The following is a 24,997-nucleotide window of genomic DNA, read 5'->3' as shown; positions in this document are numbered from 1 at the left end:
ATCTCAGGCTAAATTAATTAAGTCTCAAACGTTATTATAGCATCATCTCCCTGGTTACAGTATCTGCTTGTCAGCCAGGGTAAGACAACTTTGTCAGGCTGTTGTTCCAGTCTGGATTTTCCCGTTATTACTTCTGCTGGAGTCTGGCATGTCCTGTCATCACCACCCAACCGTCTTCTGGTAAAGTGCAGGAAAGAAGACCGAAAACAAGAAAAATTCAGACAAAATCCGTTTCTCAGTGGCTCTTAATTATCATCTCCAGCAAAAGCTTGGGGGTTGGTCTTTTAAATGACTGGTTGTTGTTTTTTTTTTTTTAGTGGCCAGTTGCTCCCTACCAGGCTGGAGACTAAATAGTTAAAAACCTTCCTTCAAAACAGATCCTGCCCCTGAATATCTGCAGTATCCTTTTTGTTTATATTGTTTCCAATAGACAGACGTGGTAGGAGTCACCTAAGCTAATTATTTTGTCATTAAGACAAGAATGTAAATAAACACAAATATGACATTTGTCTTTTTTAGTCTGGGGACAAGAACATTGCTGACTCACAGAGAGGAAAGAGGTGCAGGAGAAGAGAATAGGAGGAAGGAGGGAAATGAATCAAAGGAAGTTTTACTTTAGAAAAAAATAACTAATTTCCCTTTTAGCTCTCTGACAGACTCATGGATTTTTGCTTTTTTTGATATTTTTTCCCCTTTCCATATAACTTCCAGGGTTCCAGGTGAAGGAAGCCTGAATTTGAAGCAGCATCTTCTGGCAAACAGCTTGGGACATCCTGCATGGGGAAACTCATCAGACCGGAGGCGTAACAAGAATTCCTCAGACCAGTCCTGTCTACACAGTTATACCATGGCTATTGACAAATACCCATGCAGTTCACATGAAAATCCCCATGTCATGATGCTCCAAGCATAGTATCTGCCAACCTCTGCGGGTAGACTTACATATCCTAATTTAAGTAACAACTACAGCAGTTTGGTCAAAGAGACTCCAATTGGTAAAAATACCCAAAGACCGGGGCAGTTGCATTTCAGTACAATACTACTGGTACGTATCCCTACGTTTTACATGCATCTTTTTTATGTCTCCTCATACCTTTTTCTTTCCAAACTACTTAATATCAGGGATGAAGATTCTGCCCACAACATATTTCTGCCTAACATAACGAACATCACCAAAGACAGCCTTTTGTGTGATCGAATTATAGGAACAAAAGAGCATTTCTAAAACCAACCATCAGGTTGCATCTTCACAGCTGTCTTCCCTACCAGCCATGATTCTGGCAATTAATAGATTAATTGGGGGGGCAAGTAAATAAAAATGAATACAATACTTTTACAAAAAGAATTATCTTCGCAAGACACAAAGACAGATCATGCCAGTTGTTTAAATGATTACATGCATTTTTCTAAACACGAAAAACAATTTCTTTTGAAACGAATGCATCTGAAACATTCAAAAACTCCTAATGGAAGTCATGCAGAAGTGTTATTTTTCTATTTCCTAAAGTACTTAAAGACTATTTTACTTTCCAGTTCTTTCAATCTGTTTATATGTTGTAATGAGAAACAGACTTTTTTTTTAACCATGCTATTGCAAGAAAAATAGCGTTTTGGCCAAGAAAAATGCAGATTTCCCCACCACAGGAAACAATGAATCTAACAAACTTCAACACATTTAAGTAAAACAACAAGTTAGTATTTTCATTAACAGCTATGGTTTCAGAACAAAGCTCAGCTGTGAAGCCTCTGTTACAGAGTTTATATCTCTTACACGAGTTAAACTAAATAGAACGGCTTTGCCCTGTATTTTTCTTCTTGATGTCTCTGTCTCTATTACATACACTCAAGAGTAGTTATTTAAGTGAAAGAAAGATTTAACAGGCTCAAAGCTATTTGATTCCTCCTAATAAAGAGAGCAAAGTGCTCAGTGCTTTAAGTAAACTGATATACTATTTATTTAATGTACAGCTATAAAGATTTGCTGAAGTGCCTTCATATGTAGTGTACTATAATTAATTGTATTTGAAGTAACTGCCATTAGCTTATAAAATAATTATCTGAACAGATGACAAACACAATCTGAAATTCAGATTTGCGTTTTCTGCTGGTTCTCGTTTCAATAATCCGAAAAGGTGAATGTTGAGCTATGCAAGCCTTAATTCTGCTTCTCAGTTTTCCCATCCAGACCCACCTCCGTTATTTTTGTTTCGGAATAATGTAAGCTAGGAAATGATCTTTAATCCTGATGAGTCGCTAAACAACCTCAGGACTTGCTCGTTTTACCTCTGGCTTGAACCCTGCGACTCCCTCGCGCTGACCGTTTTATTAAAGCAGGCTCTTGCCGCTCAGATTAGGGAGGGCGTTGGCGTTGCAGCAGCGGTGCATCGCCACCGCCGAAGATCATTAGACGTTAGATCACTAGAAATTTTCTTCTAACGCAGTGTCATTTTTTAACAACTCAAAACATCCAACTACATAACAGACAGCTTGGCTGTATTTTAAATGAGCACAAATGCTAAAGCCAGGAAATGTAATTCTCAGGATATCAGAACAAAAGGTTCAGAGAAAAAAGAATTCTTATATACCATAAGATTATCAGGACTAGACTGTCACACCGTGACCTTGCTGGTGTCTAGCTAATCTGACAATATTTGGCAGAGCATTGTTTCAAATCAATAACTAATTAACAAAGTACAAAAGAAGTTGTACTGTTTTTGAGGCTCCTTGTTAAAAATGGCTTTTGGTTGCACATGGGCAGAAAGGTCGCTTTTATGATATCTTCACAAGTCTTTCAACATCTTGCCACTGTCAGATTAAATTACTTTTAGCAATTAATTGTCATAAGTTAAAACAGAAGCACATTTGTTACAGCAGGTTGTCATAATGACATGGTGAGCAGTTGTTTTGATATGAATTTCTTCCACTGACCCTCTATCATATCTTAATTTTTTTGGTTGACCTAACTGGAAAATTGGGAGCAATCTTCTAACTCAGGCGGCACAGGACAAACATTGGGGGTCTTACTGAGATTACAGACTGAACAATAATGGAATAGAAATTCCAGAGATAACTGAAGAACTTTAGAATAATATATATCTTCTATAGAATATGTAACCTATGATGTCTATGCTGGTGAGTGGGATAAGAAAAATAAACCCTCAAAAACCCACATGGATGTAGCTTTTGTTACTGTTATAAATGGTCCTTGATGCCATTTTAATCCTTTATTAGCCAACACCATTTGTTTGACGTGTTTTAAAACAAGGATTAAGTGGATTCAACATCTGCAACCTGCACCCATTCAAACTGCTACTTAGTTTTGGAGGCTTGGACCTTATTGAGCTTTAATAAAAAATAATTCTACTCTTTAAGTTCCTTTTGTTAAACTTCTCTGTGTCATGACGCACGCATCTTGTCTGCCTTACAGATTAGTCCTCCAACATTTCTCGTCAAAGTTTGTATGAGTTTGCTATAAAACATTACATCACAATGAAAACAGACAACAATCCTAACAAAAGCCCCCTGTATTTATTTGATAAATGCTAAATCCCATTTCAGCTGTTTGCTGGGCTTTGCCATACAACCCCATTACCAGAGCCCCTCTGAAAAAAAATCCAGTTTGCTCATTAACAATGGCGCAAAGCCAATAAAATTTATCAGGAAAAGATAGAAGCATTATTGATTGAGCACTGCCTCCTGCTTAATATCTTAGGTCTTTCTTCTGTGAAGTTTGTTTGGGAGGGAAGAAATAACTTTTGAGTGAGTGGCAAAGGCAAGATGTTGAGTGCATCCACAGGGCGTAGCCAGCAATGTGCTCATTAATGTACATAATAGAAACGTTAATCAAGACCTTAAGGAAAAGAGTGTGAGGAAATAACATAACGCCCTGTATTGGGTTTGCGTGGCAAGGTTTTGGTAGCGGGGGGGCTGCAGGGGTGGCTTCTGTGAGAAGCTGCCAGAAGCTTCCCCCGTGTCCGACAGAGCCAATGCCAGCCGGCTCCAAGACAGACCCGCCGCTGGCCAAGGCCGAGCCCATCAGCGACGGTGGTAGCACCTCTGGGATAACAGATTTAAGAAGGGGGAGAAAAAAAAGGCAACGGCAGCTGGAGAGAGGAGTGAGAAGACACGAGAGGAACAACTCTGCAGACACCAAGGTCAGGGAAGAAGGAGGGGGAGGAGGTGCTCCAGGCACTGGAGCAGAGATTCCCCTGCAGCCCGTGGGGAAGACCATGGTGAGGCAGGCTGTCCCCCGGCAGCCCATGGAGGTCCACGGTGGAGCAGATCTCCACCTGAAGCAGATATCCTACACTGGACCAGGGGAAGAGAGTGAGGAGGAAGGAGCGGCAGAGACAACGTGTGATGAACTGACCGCAATCCCCATTCCCCGTCCCCCTGCGCTGCTGGAGGAGGCAGAGAAAATTGGGAGTGAAGTTGAGCCTGGGAAGAAGGGAGGGGTGGGGGGAAGGTGTTTTAAGATTGTTCTTATTTCTCATTATCCTGCTCCATTGTCAATTGGCAATAAATTAAATTAATTTCCCCAAGTCAAGTCTGTTTTGCCCGTGATGGTAATTGCTGGGTGATCTCCCTGTCTTTATCTTGACCCATGAGTCTTTTGTCGTATTTTCTCTCCCCTGTCCAGTTGAGGAGGGGTGTGACAGAGCAGCTGGGTGGGCACCTGACAGCCAGCCAAGGTCAACCTACCACATCCCCATATTGCCACAAAATGTCCCAGTGCTTGGTGATAGGGAATGAAGTGCGGATAAACAGGAAAAGAGAAGCAGGACTGACTCCGCCTTGCACTGGAGAAGAAAGAGACTGCGCAGAAGAATAGACCTGGGCGACTGCAGGATCTGTCCTTAATGGTGGCAGCAGAAAAGCTGTAACCCCAAGAACGGTCTGGGTAAGTTGTCTCTGGTCCTGGATTTCCTGTAGGAGCTGAATAACCAGATCTTCAGGCTAACTGAGATTTTGGAAAGGCTCTGATAGGTCTTACGGCTAACAACAGTTGATCACTGTTTAACAATCCATGTTTAACGTATTTTGTTATTTTTGTAGTTTAGCTCTGTTAGTACAAATGTTTCTATACTAACATATTTTAAATCTTAAATCTTGTTTAGTAATAAAGCTGACAAGGAGTGGTAAGAACTGATAGTTGCCAGGTACCAGACGTCCTGGAAATCCCCCAAACTGTGACCACATTCACTGTGCCCGATATCCCAGTACAACGCCAGAATACCCAAAACTGCCCTCTACCAAGCAGCACAGATTAGTTTTGGTGGTGGCAATGCAGATGTCTGCATGAGCAGACTTGTTTCAGTGAACAGCATTCACACAAAACTGGACAGGAGTATCTTAAATTTCATAACCCTTTATGAACATGGGCACAGGTTTAAGAGATGAAGAGAAACCTAGGGCCTGTCTAAGGGCTTCAAGGCAACCTGTAGTTAATGCAGTGGCCTGCAGCTGAGATATAGATTCAGGTCTCACTTTGAAATTAACAGTGTAGACAAAATCTTCTAAGAAGCGGTTGTGCATAGGCTTAATTAAACCGCTGTCCACTAATGCTTTCATAAAGTTGCAGCCTTTTTAATTCCGCCATGTCTATCCTCTTCTAAACACACACTTGGCAAATAATCAATTTGAATGTCACAGGGTATTTTTTCTCTTCCTGAAACTCAAGAAGTGCTCTGTAGTTTAAAATGAAAGCTTGTGGACTCAAATGAACAATGTAGACAAAACCCTTTTTTGCTGAAGAAATAACAAAGGAGAGGGAGTGGCAAGGACATGGACAGTACTTGTATCCTCCCCATTACTCAAAAATGGGCAGGCCAGTAACATCGGTGAAAAAACTCCTACTGCTGTACTGCTCTAAGGTCCTTCAGCAAATTTAACCAGATGATCTGGCCTGGGGAATTTCTTGATCTCTGAAGAAATCATGAATGTTCTGCTCAACACGCCCATGTTAAAAAAGCCAAGAAACACCACTGCCTGTCTGGAGGGGCTTATATCTTTCAAGGTGCATTTCTGTAGCAGTACTTGTGCAAGACCACATGGTATTAACGATGCTAATAGCTAGGTAGGCTTCCTGGTCTCAGTCACCTGAGCCTGCTCTTTGTAAGTGGATGACCAACCACAACCTCAGTAATACCAAATGTTCTGAGACAGGGAAATTTGCCTCTCTTCACAATGTCCACAAAGCCTATCCATAACCTAAATACTTCTTTGAGGGCTGAGGTGTAACTTAGTAACGTAGAACCATTGAACCACATCAGCTGGAGAACACCTCTGCAGGTCATCTAGTCCAACACCATGCTCAAAGCACTGTCAGCTAGGACTGGTCACAAGTGCCGTGCCTGATACTTTCAATCAAAAGCAAAAAGAGCGAGCTCTGCAGTTCCAGTGTCGCAGAAGTGTAAAAACGCACTTTGTGGAAGTTCCCCAAACCTTGAACCACATGCATTTGAAACAGAGTGACTTTGAACACACTCCAGAGAGGTCCTGCAGACGACTACCACTGCGGACACGAAACCATTTACAGTATTTCCATGTCATAACCTTTTCTTTCCAACTTTTGTATGCTCTGTGGACTCCCAGCACAACTGAGGCAGTGGTCACCTTTCGCAACTGCAGCCTGTCTTTGCTGAGTCTAGCAGACCTGAATTTTGCCTGGTCACTTTATCTTCAGGTAGAAAAAGGCATTACTTCATGGTGGTGTTAGAAAATCATGTCACGGTCATTTACCCCAATTGTAACAGAGTAACAACAGTATCTGAACTTCCACTCCAGTGATGATACTGTCTGGTGCCCATCGGGATAAAAATCCATTTTTATGGATTCATCCATATTTATGGATTATCCATATCAGCCAAACTCTATCAGTCAGGTGGGGTAGTTCAAAACAGAAAGGGAAAGGAAATGGTAAAAGAACATAATGAACAAACAGCCAACAGCAGCAGAAAGGTATTTAAGACAAGTGGACTCCATGATCAGATCAGATGCTGTTATTTTAAGATCTATCACAACAATAACTCATTTGGCCACTTAAGGCAAAGCACTCAGAGCCTTAAACAGCATGCAGCGTCTGAAAGCTTGACATATCTCAACGAGCAGGATTTCATACACGGCCAAGGTCTTCACTGGTAAGGGATTTAAAAATAAGCAACAGCCATTAAACATAAGCCTACCCTCTTTTGGCAGCCAGTGCAAAGGACACACGATGTATAACATGATCCTGTCATCAAATGCGTCTGTTCATTTTTCAAACAACAGGAAAAGTGGAGTACCCAGAGGCTCAGAGGGGTGTACTGCAAGGTGGAATGTGTGAGGGCAGTGACTTATCAAAGGATAAGACCACAAAGTTAACTGCAGAACCTAGAAATCTTTCCAAACTGCTTACACAGCCTAAGCTTTGCTAAATTTCTTCATTACTTAATTTGCAAACTTCAAAAGAATTCCTCAGCAAACCAGATCCCTAAAAGAAATAAATATCTGTCTTCTTAACACCTACATGCACTCAAGGCTTCTGTTTTCCCAGGTTAAGAACAGAGTGGCTGTGACACAATTAAGTGATAATGTCAATTGCCCACTTTTCTAGGATATAGGCTGAACTTGTGAGATCCATGAAATCAGATTATTCAGTTACACAGCAGGTGGAAAAGATAGGAGATAGGAATGAAAAACCATCCTGGAAGGAAACACCAGTCCGAAAGAACAAACACACTGCAGATGCTTATGAAGTACCAGGCATATTGTCTGAATCTACCACATTTTAAATTTCTTGCTGTACTATATGACTGGATGTACTGATTAAATCTTTGCTTTTGGTAAAAAGGAAACTTCCCAGCCTTATGTATCCTATGCCTGCACACATTATGTCAGAGCCCACCTCCCGTACAGTCTGCAGGACGCTGAACACGCGAAAACATGTGTAGGTTTTGTGTGCTTTAGTGTAGGTAGCGCCTACATGTGTGCACACACATGCACGTGCACTTGTGTGTGTGTGTGTGTAAGGGGGAACTGCCCTGCGTAATTGACACTGCATTACAGGTATAACGACTGACTCAAATTTAAGGATACCAGACAATGTGTAAGTTGTAAAGTAAGTCTTTTGGGACAGAGCAACTCTTCCACTCACTCCCTCATTCAATAAGGACATGACAAAACCAGATGTAGTATTTTTGCTGTTTTTTTCAGAGGTGTAGAGCCTTAGTAACCAGGAGCAGTATTTTATTAAAGAACGAAAAAACTGACACTTGGCTGGATGCATGGCAAATTATTTCAGCACACGCTGATGGTGAACTAAGGATCCCTCCTGCTATACGATCTAACAGCAGAACGGCAACTGGAGTCCGTGCGACCCTGATGTGCAATCCCCGTAATTACTCACACTGCTCGCCAGCAACAGAAGAAGCGTGATTATGCTTGTCAAAAGCTACTAACCCAGGGACGTCCCCTCCTTTCTGAAGAACCTATTCAATATAGTTGTGATACTCTTCTCACCCCACGGTTATGCTAAAAGTACCAGACTAAAAGCTCCCAAACTGTTGCTTAAGAGCCCAGCAAAACTTAAGGCTCCTCAACACACACAACTCTTGGTAACTCTAAATGCACCTCGGTCTTACTTTATTCAGTAGTTTCTCTCCAAGCAGTGCCATCTATTGGGAAAACTAACTAAAATTCAAGTATTACTTGATAATAAAGAAAACATACCTCATTGTGTATCGACAAATTCACTCTTGCCAAGTACTGATCAAAAAATGCAGAGAAAGAAAATCAACTGTTAAATAACAAAGTGTAGAAGAGTGCGGCTGAACAGCATGCAGCCCATTCAGGCAAGAAAACCTGCTACTGACACCACCGACCACAAAAGACAAAAAGCATTTTTGATCAGTTTAGCATCCCCTTTTAGCCAGGGAGAGAAGGATAAAACAAGGATTCAGTCGAGAGAGGAACGGGAAGATTTCTCAAAATTGAGATGAGTTCATGGCTGGAGGTACCATAAAACAGACTACTTTAGGAAAGACTTCTGTCTGGACACTGTGAAAATGAAGTTAGCGGCTCTGAAGTTGGTAAAAGGTAGTTCTCAGGGAGTGCTGATCAGCTATGGAGTTCACTAAGGCATAGCAAGAACGGAGGTCACGACTCCGTTCTCCTCACGGCTCACAATAAGGCATATTTCTTTGCCTGTATAGGGATGACAACGAGCTGATTAAAAAGATACACCTTGTTCTCAAGAGGTAAATAATTCAAAATAACATCACACAGTAATTAAATTCACAAAAAGTAAGGATTTTAGTTAGTAAAATCCTTCACTCGTACGGATTTTAAAATGTAACGAATGAAAGAGCTACAATAATTAATTTTTCAAATTGTTATCCACCTATGAATTGCAGGGTAGGAACTGACATTTCTTCTGGGCAGCTTATTCGACATTCCCCGATGCCACCGTTTCCTTCACTACTTCTAGCCCCTTTGGCAGCCGTCACTGCTGCAGGCAGCCAAGCAGACTACAGAGGAACTACCAGATTGATCTTCATCCCAAAAGCTAGATTTTTTTTTTTTTTAATATATTTTTTCCTGAATTTTTGACTTTGTTTTCTGTAGCAGATGAGGTGAAAACAACATCCTTGAACATACTGTGCATCCTGTGCCCCTGTTCCCTGTCTGCTGACATTCATTTCCTAGGACTCCACAAATGTTGTTTTCCTGACCTCCATGCATCGCGGTACCGTCCTCATAGCCCCCTACCCAAAACCCATAAATATTTCTAGAGGAGTGGGGTGGGGTGGTGCATCCCCACAGAAAAGGGTTATTTTGCAAGAGCACCATTCATCTTAGGATGACTATATATATTTATCCCAGAAATTAATTTTCATCATCTCTCACTAGATCAAGGCTCTTACGGCTGACTGGTCCCCAAGAAAAAAACATGTAAAGAATCTCCAAGTTTTGCAAAAGGGTGTATGTTGCCACTTGAGGCCTTGCTGAATTTTTTCTGCCAGTTTTCCCAAACACACTGAAATCTAGCATCAAAACGTGCAACTGCGTGCAGTAGGTTAGAGGATATTATCCTTGTTTTGGATATCAGTTAAAAGGATATTATCCTTTGATTCTGTTAGATAAATGATAAAGGATACTTGCAGAGAGCAATCTGTACTGGCAGGAGGATGGACCAGAAGACCTACGAGGTCTTTTCAGTCCTTCACTGCAATTGCTCTACAATCAAAGACAGGCAGTATCCGAGTACAAGAAGTTTGAATAATTTTATTCACCTTTGCCTTCAACAAGTAGGTCCGCTTTCTGCTGAGCTAGTTTTCTTTACCATTAGCTTGCTAACTGGCCAGGTTTACCAAGCCTGAATCCTGTCTGAAAGGAAGGAGGACTCATCTGACCTGTGAGAGACGGTCTTTTTTAGTACAATGGGAGCACCGCACAGCTCGTGGTGGGAGGAGAGATGCAAGCTGGTTCTTTCTTTCGGAAACTCACACGGCTTGCCTCACATTTTAGGAGCCGGATCTAACAATGCACATTTTGTCGGCATCATGTAACGAATGTTTGAAAGACACCAAAGCTAGATGGCCCCGATTTATTCCTTTTCTTTGATTAAACCATACTTGTGAAACGCAGAACAAAGAGAGGGTACGGCAGAAAGAAGAACCAGTGGTGCTCTTGAAGAGATGCAAAATCTTCCTTCAGTGATTAACTGTGTCTCTGATTTCTCACTTGCACAAGGAAAAGAAGACAAATATAACTTTTCCGGACTAGTAGATGCAAAACATACCATGAGAAGTCTTTACAATCTCAGGATTTTTTAAAATACCTAATTTAACTGCACAAGCTAAACAGCCTACGCATAAATTATTGAATACTACTATAGTTTAAACTACATACTTCAGCTATTTAATGTAAGATGCCTATTCCTTGTAGTATCCATAGAATGAAATATGATATATACATATTTTTCCTGTTATATAGAAACTACTGTAAGAACTTAAAGCTTATCTGACCCTTTAGGAATGATGCGGAGGCCTAACTGTAGGTGCTCACTGTAGATGCTTTAGAGTCCTCTGCTTGGCTTCCAGCTGCTGGGCCAGGGTGGTGCAGGTCTCTGGTGGTGCGGATCCTACAAGACATCGGCCAGATCTCTCCAGGTGTCCCAAATACCCGGCGGCACCCAGAATGTCACCACACGTTTACATCCCAGCACCTGAACTGCAGTCTTTTTTAACTCTGAACGCCCAGCGGTACGCGGGGCAGGAACAATAAAGCCATGGTAGTTTCTAAGCAGTTCTCATGAGTTTTCCGTTGCCAGCATGATTTTGCTGTTGCTTAGAAGTGAAAGGGATTTCTCAAGAACATAAGGAAGTAACAGGCTTTAAAAGGTAAATATGAACAAAGTAAAACCATGTGTCATTTCAGAGGTATAGGTAAAGTAACGCTGAGAGTTGTAAAAGGGGGGGAAAAAAAAGGCATTGCGATATAAACATTGGACCGAGCCTTTGGAGGTCCGAGTCCTGATGCCCAGGTCTGCCACTGACTTTCTCTGTGCCGGAGCATGTCCCTTACCTCTTGGGAGCCGTCTGCCCAGCGCTTGTCATTTTGTCTCTTCTGGTGGAATAAAGGGCTTATTAGCTTGGTCTCAGCAGCACGCTAATGCAGTCACACAGGCTCTGGAGGAGAGCAGGCGCGCACCTTGCCAAGTCACAGGGTAGGCAGAGGGAGCCGGCATCTGCCCAGGGACGGCCACGGGGCCAGACCCGCGCAGCTGGCGGGACCGCAGCTACGCCGGGAAACGGCTCCCATCTCCAACGTGAAATAAATCCGCCGCGCCGAAAGGTCACCCTGCACAAGCGGACACTCTGCCGTGACCTTCAGTCAGGCGATGGCTCGTGTCAGCCGTACCGAGCGATAAGCAGAAACGGCACAACTGTGCTTGCACGCTTGCCAGGATTTCCTGCCCACCAGCAGTCGCTGCGTACTTAACCGTATATTAATAAACCTGCCTTTTACCACTTTCTCCTAAATGCTGGCACCAATTATCCTGATGCATCCATTTTTAGTAAAACAAATTAATTAGTTGCACACGAACTTTTTCTATTTAATCTCTCGCAGAAAACGGGAAAAATTATTTATGAAAATGATGTTACATCCAGAATTAATTTAATTTCATTGATATGCTGTTAGTATAAATAGTGCTGTTATAGATTGTGCTATAGTAAAAATAATATTTGCAGTAAGAACTATTAAAGCAGCTAAGCTCGGTGGAAAAAAAAGGACAAAACTCCTAGCATATAGCCCTAGGAAAGGCTTATCCCTTTTGCCCAGAAAACCTGACCCCATCAGTTGGTCTGGTAAAAGTACTTCTTCCTACTTCTTCCTTCGTTGCCTCTTTGATATCCTTCGACTATTGTGGCAACAACATTATTGCAAATTACTATTATTATAAAATCATGCAATTTGCACTTTTTCCTTTAATAACATTTCAGAATCCATTCAGTATACTTGTTTAAGTGGTGAATGCTATTTAGAAGGGCACAAATACTGATTTACATTTCTAAGTGTCGTTTACCATAGAGAAGACACTGTCAATGTGAAAATCTGTAGGGAGTGGGAGATGGTTTGCAGGATGGAGGGAATAATCATGTCACATTTAAGCCTGTATGATCTGTTTCTATAGAAAAAGGTTAGAGATCAACAAATTCTCAGTTTAGTTCAGTAATAAATGAAGGTTGGCTAGGGTATTAAGTTTCTGGGGGGAAGCATTAGCCAATATGTACAGCAGCAGCCTCTGGTGGTCTAAGAAAAAATGGTAGTATCTGTAAGTAAGGATAGAAATATGTTTTTTAAAAGGATGTATGTACATATTTAGCTATTTGACTCAATCCTCCATTCAACACATTAAAAAACAGATGCTTTTAAAATGATCTGCTGGCAATATGCTTGTTAAAATCTGAACAGTAAGAGTATTAAAATTCATATGCATTCATTAGCATGTTATATAAAAGTAAAATGCTTTTGTTTAATCATCCCATAAAGTATTATAGTCAATGCTGATTATCAAGAAGTTTTTTCCTTGGTTTGCATCAACAAAAAAGAAACCAAATTTTTAAGATTGTTACTGAATTGATGACATTTTCTGTCTTCACTCGTGAATTCAGTTGGCAGATGTTTTCAAGAACAAAAAATTCTGTCTTATTACAAAACATATTAAGCAGGTTTTTCTGCCATAATGTTTGACATGATGTTTATTGCCCAGACCAAATCAGTCCCTTTAACAAGCTATAACGTATGCCAGAAAGTACATTATTTCATAGTTAAGGAAACTTCCAGCATGAAACGATAAGTACTTTGATCTTTCAAGCACTACGCTTAATGCACTACACACTCCCATGCTCGTTTTTATTTGTACTCATTTTGTACAAATGTAGTGCAATTTGAGATTTTGTATTTTAAGACTCTGCTTTTACATATTCTTGAGTATCCCAGCTATTTGGTTTTTCCCTGTGAAAATAAAGAAAATACTTAAAGAAATTTACCACGGAAGAGTTCCATTTTTCCAGTTCTTGGAAAACCTAACTGCACAAGTGGGTGCATCATCCAGACAGCTTTCATTTGTTCAAATGGCATTTCCTCATCAGATCACAACAGATCTCAATGACCCTATGAGAACATAACCGAGGATATTTACTCCTACTACTTAACAGTCTGAAACAACTTCTGCAGCGTATTTGACACACACAATTTTTCTTTCAACGTTAGATGCAGTTGATGCCCTCTTGCGAGGATATTTTTCATCTAGTTTCTCTGCACCAGTTTTCCCTGCTTGGCAAAGATGACGTAAGGCTTGCTCAGGTTTTTCAAAACCCTTTGACAAGATCATTACAAAGCATATGCCATCCTTAAATATTTCTGTAGAGTGACAATACGTTTTATTTCAAGAGCCCAGTGAGTTAAATATATGCTATACTACACAGTAAGTAAAGGTCATATCTAAATTGCCCTTTGCGATTACCCCAAACCAGCTCCAACACCGTACCCCTCAGCAGCCTGTGGCTGCGGTAAGTCTGGCAGCAAGTCCCAGGGTGCAAACAAACGACGATTCCTGCAGCACACATAATCCTACGGACCCAAGCACAGGAGGCAAGAAATACATTGCAAGTACGACGTTGCACCATTTTGTTTGCATCGCGCGATGCCTGGACAGACCGACAACTGTGTCTGTGGCCAGGGAGGTGGAGCAGAGCACGCTATGTTCACAGCTCCTCTTGCAACCACCTACAGACTTAGCAGTTCTGCCCAACAGAGTAAATGGCACTGTATCGGCGGTCCAGTTTTGTTTCAGAAACCGAGATGCAAGTAAATTGCAGTTATTTGTCCTGCCACACACCAAAGGCTGGACGTTTTTCATTCTGTTTCAAAAAAACTCTCTGTACCAGAGCCTATTAAAGAAAAAAACCCAAAGAATTCTTTCAGAATAAAACACCAACCACATCAGAAAATCTGATTTCAGTTCATTTGCCCAGGAAAGGAGACCACCACCCACACTTCCACTAAAACTTATGCTACTTCTTTCCTTGGTTTGAAGAAAATCAGATAAAGAGAACATCAACAGTCATATCTGAGGCCCAGAGCTACGCAAAAAAGAAAATGGGATGGAGTCATGCATTTTATGTTTCGGGAGTCAAACCTCCTGAAGCCAAATTTCATGCCTCATCAAGCAAAAGAGCCGCAAGAAGGTGGAACTGCTAAAAAGGTATCAAAACAAAGTTCACTTTCAACAAGGGGACAGTGGACCAGCGTGCTGACTAAACATCTTCCTGCACAATACAGCAACATCATCCACTGGCTTCTGATGGACCTTGAGACAAGCCTGGCTGCCCCTCTGAAGAAGCAGGGTCTGGCTGGTGGGCAGAATGGCATCTCTCATAAAAAGCAGCAGATAGACAAACCAGTGCCCTGTTGGTGACTTTGAATATGTATATGCATCCTTTTGTCTCCCACACTCAGTAGTGAGATATTTCTCAAAAGACACAGTAATATTTATGGTATTAGTGGTAATCTCGCATCCAGGTTACAAGCCCTTTTAACTAGCCAGTACAGCTGTATTTCTCCTACAAACATTGTTATGCTAAACCACAATTAATAGGAACATGTTAAAATTTAAGATGATTCTAACATGTCTTTTGCTGGATTCTTCTCTGTTTCACACCAGAAAGGCATATACATTTTTACTGTTTTAACTACACTGTGGCATTTCTGACATGTTTTACCGTTGAATGAAAATGCTAACTTTCATAATAGGGGCTTTGGAAATTGCATGACTCAGTCTCGAATGTATAATGCATAGTATGTATATGAAGCAGAATGTGTCAAAGTGCAAATAATATTGTTTGTGCCCCCTGCAGAATTAGAAATCCTCGGGTAGCACTGTTATAACGATCCCATGCTGGTAGCATTACAAAGTGCAAAGGTTCACTGAGTAAGAAAAGAGCAAGGGACAGAGTTTCCTCATTACACCATTCTCGAACTATTCTAGCTTAAATATTTATTAAGATATTAATAACTCTCCTCCTTTATCTGCCTTCAGAAGTTCAGCTGAAACACAATGGATGGCTGCTCATATGAAAACAATACATTATAGGGTAAATCTGCTACCACACAAGATGAACACCGGTATTTTCCACAATACATTATTAATTCAGCAGGTAATATGTTAAAAAACTATCAGGCTATAACTACTGCCTCCCCAATATAAGAGAATATAATACAATAAATGCATGCATGACATGCGAAGCTAATACGTTGCCTAAGCTGCACTAGAAAGTGTTTCTTATGCACACTTCTGTTTATAAAATCATTTTTACAAAGTCTTCCTTAAATCATTCTCTTTCTTGATAGCACCAGTGAGTTCCTCTGGGGTTCATTTGAAGTTCCCCTTTGAAATTAGAAAGGAATGTTTTGTAACTCTTCCAAAACTTCACATTCAATAAGTGACAAAAAATATCAACAGAATAAAGAGCCAGGAACTCTGTATGAACTCTTGAATGCCATCTTGGTAATGTGCTTGTTTTTAAAAAAGCATGCTGTTTATTAGCCAGTATGGTCAGTAAACATATCTATACATCATTAAAGAAGAGCAAACAAAACCAAAAGAAACTTACTCTAATATACATCTGCATAGTTTCTTTTTCTTTTTGTGGATTTCGATACTTTTCGTAGAAGTCACGTCGCTTCTTTGTTTCCTTCTGGATTTTATCTTTTCTTTCCCTCTTTTCTGCAGGTTCATCTGAGCTATCAGAAGACAGCTGTACTTGGGCTTTTGTCTTCTCCACTTCAATATAGTTCTCATTGGGATTCAGTACTATTACTCCATAGCCTTCCTGTTTTAGAAGAGACACACACACACACAAAAAGAAGAAATATAAAAAGGGAGATTTAATGCTTGAAAATGCTTTGCATTAACTTTAATGCTCTTAAAAACTTTCATATTTATTTCAGTAAGTTCACACAACATAATTTATAGAAGGGCATTTTAAGAATATTCTGTTTGTTTCATTTCTGTCATTAAAGGGATATTGATGTGTGAATATGTGTCTGTGCATGCACTTATGCTCATACACATCCCTCAGTGTCAGAAAAGTTGCCTGTTTTACCTTTAAAATAATTTAATATGTTGTTTTATTCATAAGCACTTTATACGACTTTTTCAGAAAACAGTACGAGAACTAAAAGCAAAATATTATTTTAAGAACTCTACATAATGATGAATAAAAAGCTTTATACCCAGCCAATAAAAACCTTTAAAATAAAAAGGATGGAGGGATTTCATATATATATATATATTAAAGAAAGTATGTGAAAATTATTCACTGCAGTTTAAAATACTAAACCCTTTTGTCTAGCTGACAATAAGCATACCACGCAGAAGCCAATAGCGGCAGTAACAATGAATCAATACCAAAACTGATTCAGTGGTATTGCTTACAAGTCAACTCTTTTGCTGTGGGGATGACTTTTAAGTACATCTTTAAATCTGCTCTAAAACTTCACTGGGATTATGTCCTGTATTCAACAAACGCAGAGAAAATTCGTGACCTGCAGGATGCTTTTGAGCATACCAGCTGCATTTTTGTGCCTCAGAAAATGAGCCGGTTGAAAAATACATGAATTTATGAATGAGAAATAAATCTTGAATAAATCAGCCAATCATTTTATTATGATTTTTAAATGATGGCAAATCACACAAGAATTGTAATATTCGTGGAAGATATAATCGCAAACACGGGGAGAAAAAGAGAAGCACGTGCATTTAACAGATGAGTCCTTAAAGTTACCATGGGTTCCCAGTCAAAATCAAGCTGTCCTTTAAAAGTAAATTTTAATAAAGACTTACTTTTTGGAAACGTCTATATTAATTATCTAACTGAACAGCTTTATTCCAGCTTTTCACTTGGTGCTTCGTTTTGCACTTGGGCTAGGCACGGGGATCAAAGAGGTCCCCATACCTAGCTGGCCAGAGCAAACCAAGCCCACAGCAACAAAAGATACTTTATTTGGGCTCGCTTTATTCAAATCTGTAGAGCCATTCACAAACCTTGTAGCGCATTGTGGCCACTGTCAGGTAGACAGATTGTCACTCGGTGATTTTCTACAGTTGGACACACTCGACTAGTTATCAAAATCGCATCTGAAGGGAGTTCCTACCCCTCGTCCTTGTGCCCTTCTCAAACGTCTGCCGTAGCTTCTCCTCCCACCAAAAACCAAGTTAAAGGGCACGGCTGCACTCTGCTAAACAGGGTGAAATAGAGGCATTCAGGACACTGTCTCTGGCGTAAGGGACGTAGTCAAAAAAAGGTCACCGTAGGCCAAAGAGAAAATTGCCTCCTCGCTAGACGCGGCGCCGTGAGTAAGTGGTCTCCTGTCATGTCGCTCCCCTGCCCTCCCCGCTGAGTGAATTGAACTGGGATAAATATAAACAAACAGGCAAATAAATAAACAAACACGGGGCGGGGAAGGGCAAAGGAAACCGGAAAATTAAAGAAGGCAAAGCTTAAAATCTATGAGCACACCATTGCAGGTCATATTAACACACAACACTGTACTACTAACACATAAGATTTCCAACTTGGAAAATTCAAAGCCTGAAATCCATCGCAGGGGAGAACACCACTCACAAACGTTCCTAAGTTACATGCCTCAGATGAAAGGATGGTTTTTGAGCTCGCTAGTGGCAGGGTAGGACCAAGTTTTCACAGTACTGGTGGCTTTGGGGCTCTCTGTGCTGTTCATCTTCTTGACCCGCTTGTTTTGAGCAGAGACGCTCTGCGTATCGATTCGTTTTGCTTTCTATACAATGCCAAATGCAAAATTCATGTGTTTACTACAGGTCTACAAGTGTTCCAGGGATTTGAAACTCTGTGTCCACTTTAAGCTGACCACAAAACAGACACATAAATCATCAAAGAAGTAGAATTTGTCTAAGTTATTGATTATGTAACTGAAAATTACATGACTCATTTGTCCAGTTTTATGAGGACACAACGTCAATTTTTCACATAGACATGAACAGATGAAATATGATTCCATTTTTAAATTCACTATTTCATAAATCAATTAAAGGATTTTTATCAATTATATTTTAAGCAGTGTAACATGTCTCCCTTTACATTTTTTTTAAAAATTTCTCCCAGATAGCAGGCCTTTCCTGTCAGTACAATTAAAATAATTAAGTAATAACTGAGATAGATTTTCCCATAACTGAGAAAAAAAAATAATCTTACGATTCACAAGACCTTCTCTTAGGAAAGTAATCGCTTTTCAGACTGTTTTCCTTACATGATGTAGTGTATTTCCCTTTCCCTTGTACTTCTGCATCCTAAATGGCAAGATGTAAACGATGGCACCAGAAAGAAGATTTGAGAGTAACATGTATAAAGCAACATAGAAAAACAAAATGACTGGTAAAATTGTACCCAATTACAACCTCTCCCATTCAGCCTTAGCCCAAGTATTTTCTGCTGAAAAGGAATACTCAGCTCTAAATAACAACTATGTAAACAATGTGGCTTTTAAGTTCAATTAATTTTAAAAAAATGTATTTCACGTGGGCATAGCTGCACCGTTAAAGTTCAGTGCAATCAGAAAATTAAAAAAAAGGTAGAACTCCTCACTAACGCAATGGGGTTGAGCAGAGCGCAAGTCAATGCAAAACTGAGCACACAAGACCACTAATATCTAAAAAAGGCCTTTAGCAAACTTTAATAATAGGCAAGATACACAGTCTTTGGCATGACTGTTGAGCAAAATCACATTCATTAAAAAGTATCTTTTTAAATGAAAGTTGTGTTCAGAAGTATATACCTCACAATGTCATTAAAAATGTCAATTTCAGCTATGAGAAGCTTACAGCATTATTAAAACGTAGTGACCTACGATCTAAGTACCATCATCCAGGAGAGTTTTTAAAGCTTGCCACCCACCATCAGTAAAACACTAGGATGTTTTCAACGTATGTAATAGCGGAGTAGTTTTCTCCTCTGTGTCCAGTGCACACAGAAAGAGAAACCACTCTCTGAAGTGGAAAGTTTTTTCATGGTAAAAAGCTAAACTTTGGGACCCCCGCCCCGGCCCTCGCCCCCCCAATCTTCAGTTGACTGAAACAAGCCAAGCCCCGTGCTGTACCACATGGCTGAGAGAATACAGATGTTGCACAGAAGCCAAGGTCTGCCTGCATCCCCCATCAGTATATCTGCGATGAGACACCAGAATCAGGACAGACACTGATAACTACAAGTCCCAGCCTCTAATCTATGAGTTCAGTGGATACAACTACAGTTTCTCTCTCAGACTAAACCACCCAATTAACAGCTATTTCCCTAAATTCTAACACTTCAAGGTAAATAAAACGTAATCTACATTAACTACCAGCATCCTTCAGGTAACTACTTCTGGAGGCAGAGGACTATGTGCAAACTCCACTTTCAGGTTCATAAATACAAACAGAATTAATACTTATGATTGAGCCAGCAAATGATGACGAAAGGAAAAGCAGGCTGACAAAATCAAGTGTGGGAAAGAATCATGAGTCTCCGTTACAATACCTTTACTACAAAGCCAGAATAACGTAGAAGGGCCTTTTCCACCATAATACACGAGCCAGAAATGGAGTGGTACTTTCTGCCTCTTACTGGAAGTGCAAGCGAGGTGTTTGAAACGGAAGGAATACCAAAATTATTGCCTCTGACAGCAAGAGTAAGGTTAAAAAAAAGAACCCCAAAGTATCTGAGGTAAATTCCAAATCTTTTGAAATCTCTTCAGCCTGGGCACATGAATAATGAGCTGAAAGCATTCAGCTCTGCATATTAATCCACCAAGATGGGACACCATATGTGACCAGAGAGGTCAGGGCTGGAGAGGAATCTTTTGACCTGTGTAACTGTCTTTTTGGACTGCGAGCAAGGGTCTGAAAGAGATCATTTTCCTAAGCTTTATCAACCTGAATTTTCAAGTTCAGGTTTCTATTTGGATCGTTGGCAACAAGACCGGAGCCAACTCCCAGAGGAAATGCAACTCAAAGCGCTCAGCTCTTAAATCTGCCCGTGGTTAAAACGGACACAGCAATGCCCATTCATCTTTCGGCAAAGATGCACGTTCTGTTCACTTCCCATCTTCTCCACGAGAAGGGTACATCTATGTCACTGTTGCGACATCGTAGGTGCAACAGTGGGATGAGGTCATGACAACCAATCAGAAGTCACTAGTGAAGCGTTAAAGTAAACATAGCTGTTGGAGATGCAGCTCAGCTTGAAAAATGCCCCCTCCATTATTTGAGCAATTTTCTCAAGACGTGACCTGAGACTGAAACGCCTGAAATGTCAGTTGACTCCGCTTGCTGTTTCCACCCAATGTACATTTTGGCAACTGCACCCTGCTAATACTTTACGATATTTCCATCCCGGCTACACCTCGGCTGCCTGAATTCCAGCACTGTGTCCAAGTGTGTAAAAATGCTGCGTTACTGCCAAACACACATTGTCTCACTAAGTTCCCAACTTAAAATAGCTCATCAAGCTAGGCAGGAAAAGAAAACACGCCACAAAAAGTTTTTAGAGGACCACCTGTTGTCTATTATTTTTACATAGCACTTACTCATAAATCATAACACAGGGTAATTAATCAAGCTGTCAAAGAGAAGGTCAAAGGTTATGAGGGGGAGTCAGAAGGTCATGCATGGGCTGATAGAGGTCAGGGTCACACCGCATTCCTCATTATCAAGTTGGGATGAGAGACGGCCCAAGCAAACAAAAGTGAAAGCAGATGGAGAAGTGAGTGGATAAAAAAAAGGAGAAAATTTCACAAACAAAAAGAAAAGTGAAAGAAGAATGTCAGTTGCCTTCAAACAAGGAGGAGAATAGAGCAGAAATACATTGAGATGTTCTCAAAAGGTCTCACACAATACAAAGAAACTACAGTTTGATTATTTAAATACACTTAATATAACTTTCCATCCGATCTTTTTGCAAATATTAAGCGACGCCGCAGAACGGGCACGGTAGTTTTGGTTCCATTTCACATCTGAAGTCAATACTTTCAAGGTGAATGAGACAAAAGGAACCTATTACTGTGATGAATGCTGATGGATACATAAAATTGCTTCTAAATGCTGAAGTTTATTCCTGTTTATGGCTACAACCAATAGAAGTTCAATAAAAAAGTTATAACCTGTTTGAATGATGTATTAAGAAATATACTTTCATATACACAAATCCTCAAAAAACACAAAGCATCATAAAAGTCCCTCTGGATGACACAACAGTTATAAAATATTCTATCATTACACTGACCTGAATTAGATGCAGAATACTGTGCAAAATTAGCTGTCACCCTTTCCTCAAAATCTTTGTTAATCTCATTTTGAATGTTTGCAGCTTTATCAACACATGCATCAATGTCAGCTCCTTGGTTACTGAACCGCTGTACTTGGAAGAAGATATAATTAAAATGTTTTGGCACAGAAAAGGTGAAATTGTATCTTCCCCCGTTCCCTGAGGAGTCTGTAAAACATGTAGGATATATTGACAAACACACACCCTTGTCTAGAGCCCTGACATCCCAGGTCACCCAACCGCTATTTATTTCAAAACATTCACTTTACACTTACCCAAACTGTCACCTGCTGTGTTACTAACTTTTAATGGATATTAGAGCTATAAAAACAATAAACTCTTCATTTCCTTTCTGTTACTGCCTTCTACGTCCTCACTGCATTTGGTCCGTATCTATTTGCATGCAGAACTGTATTCATCTTATTTCACCATCTATAGTATCTTTATGCTGGAAAGTATAAAACATGCCATTAGTATGTTTTACTTTGCTATTTGTTAATTTGGTGCTAGCGCAGCTATACTAAACAAATCAATGTTCAAGGCTAAAAAAACCCACCATATAAGCTGTTACCACATTTTGAGTTTACTGCTGAAAAGTTTTGAAAAGAATTAATGTTTTACATCTATCTATAATTAGCAACCCAAATATGTCTATGCGTGAGATCTGCAATCCTGTTTTATGATGTTTGTTCCCAAGGCCAAAACTGAATAAACACATCCATGAATTATAAGGATTTTAGTCCCTCAGTTGTGTACTGTATTCTTGATAGGGAACTTCTGTGCCTTTACAAGCACTAATTTCACTAGGATTTTCAACAGAAGATTATTTCTCACGGCAAGCGAAATACAAGAAACTACGCTATAGCATTAACTTAATTCTGTGAATTAACAGAAAACTATGTTCACGTTCAATGTTGTTTAATAAACCTCAGCCCCACCACCGCTCCCTGATGTGAGATTCGGGCTATCTGGAGAAATCGCTGGAGGCTGAATGGAAGCGAATCCACCCCAGCCACGCAGGCGGGATACAGGACTGCAAATAATCCGTCCACAGCAACTGCCCCGGCTGCAATAACAGTTTCTGCTCGTCTTCACTAAGTGCACACAGCTTTGGGGTCCACACAACCTGTGGAAGAATGAATCCACCAGTTACCCCCAAGGCCTGGCATCTTTTAATGATACCTTACAGGAACCTTTTCTGTAACTGAAGTCTGGACTCTGAAAGCTTTTTTCCCCTCCCTCTTAAGAAATTATTTTACCTTCTTTTCCGACAAAAATTTCAGAAGCTTCAGAGGGCTACAAGATCTCAAACAAGAACCTCATGCACTTTTCACTTTTTCACTAAGATTTTAATTAAAAGGTTATTCAGATTTATATAGAACTTAACTTTTTGAAAGCAATGCACCAGAAACAATGGTAAATCAAATAATCTTCATAAAACCCACACAAGTAACAAGTAATTATTGGTTCTAATTTATCGATAGGGAAACCAAGGAGAATAGCACTTACTCTCTGAAAGTTATGCTCAAATAAGGTGCAGAGATGAAGCTGGATTGTGGGATTTTTTAATGTTTCTATGGTATTTCTAAGCATCTCATTAGCTGACAGTGAAAGTTCTCAACTGCAAATTCGTTTTCCAATCCACTTTGCCTCCTCCCTGAGAATGTCACAGTATGTCTTAATTATTCTCATTTGTACATCATAATGAACATAACCCCAAATAGGCTTTAAGTATGTATTTTTTATGTAGCACAAAATGAAAAAGTAAGTAAATTTACTCTAAAATACAGCTCATTTCCTTCCCTTTTGTAGTAGTGTAAAACCCTTTTGTAAACATTTTCTCTTTCTGAACTGTACGTATTTCGATGGGCTCAGAGGTTTGTCTGGATTTGTAACATCTTTAGCTTGCAGAAAGGCAACCCGAGTTGCCAAGTTCTTCTACTTTACCTTTCATCTCCAAGAATTTATATGTATTAAACCATTACAGAAAAAGATTAAACGTCAATCTCTTGGAAGGTCTGTATTTCAGTACTGCAAAGGGAAAATACATCATGCACGTAAGTGTTTTCTGTAAAATCTTGAAGTTATCCAAGTCTTGAAAGACAACTCCCATTTAGTGTTGAGCATTGTTTGTGACTGCAGCCTAAAAACCTTCTATTTCAATGACAGAAAATTCAGTCGGTTTTAGTACACGCATGTATTCAGTCACTTCCTTGAGAAAATAGCCACTTGTAATCTAAAAGTAAAGCTTCTGGTTTGTACCTATCTTCAACAAACAGGTGCAATTCAGCACATTGATGCTCCTTCCTTCCTTCCCACAGTGACCTATGTCAGAAGACCTTATACTTCTTCTGCTAAATAATTTAATTACTTATGAGTTATGGTTTCTTTGTAACCTTTTAAATGACTAACTCATTAAAATGCAAAAATATGCAAAACATGATGTCACTGGGTCAAACAGCTGTGTTGGTAAAATTATGGCTGTGAAAGTCCCTAAGAACATGAAAATATTAATAATTTATATTGCTCATTATATGGCAAAAACTCTTCAAACAGATTTAGAGACAGATTAATTTTATAATCACAAAACGCTACACTACCTCACGGTAACAAATCTTTTTACCATCTGTGACCCTTTTGTATACATAAAATATAGCTTAAAAATCTTTTTGTTAATATGTTTTAAATTACAAATATTGATGAAAACCGCCTTGTGAAACTCTGATAGGGATGTACAGAACCGTGGTTTTAAAAAAAAATTCTCTCTTTGTTACAGATTTTATGATCACTTAAGTGTTCCTGAATAGACAGCACATAGCAAGAACACATAGGTCTTTCTTAAATGTCAGCAAGTCTTTACTGCAAATACTTTGCAAATTAGTATCACATGCAGCCTGGTCTAGTGTTGCTTAAAAGGCTATCGCTTTTTGAAGCCTGAAGTTTTTTGGAATTCGTGAAGCAACAGACAAGTATTGCTGCAAATATGTAAACAAAATATTATCACATGCAAAGTTTAAAATGTCTCATGTCCGTGCTACACAGCCAATTCATAACGCTAAAATGAAAGGACAGTGAAACCTTCATTCCTGGGACTCTCTATTGATTGTGTCCTC

General features: G+C 39.8%; 1 protein-coding gene across 1 annotated transcript in view; it reads right to left on the bottom strand.

Moving 5' to 3' along the window:
* FAM172A (family with sequence similarity 172 member A) overlaps positions 1-24,997 on the bottom strand; it is a 199,067-nt gene that overhangs the window by 50,351 nt on the left and 123,719 nt on the right. The window contains exon 7 of the mRNA XM_050912799.1: positions 16,161-16,379. Coding sequence (XP_050768756.1) covers positions 16,161-16,379 — 219 coding nt within the window. The remainder of the gene's footprint in view (positions 1-16,160; positions 16,380-24,997) is intronic.

Source organism: Gymnogyps californianus, chromosome Z, assembly GCF_018139145.2.
Source record: "Gymnogyps californianus isolate 813 chromosome Z, ASM1813914v2, whole genome shotgun sequence".
In the NCBI taxonomy this organism is placed as follows: domain Eukaryota; kingdom Metazoa; phylum Chordata; class Aves; order Accipitriformes; family Cathartidae; genus Gymnogyps; species Gymnogyps californianus.
Note: the sequence above shows the minus strand (reverse complement) of the source record. Positions and strands in the feature narration are given on the sequence as shown.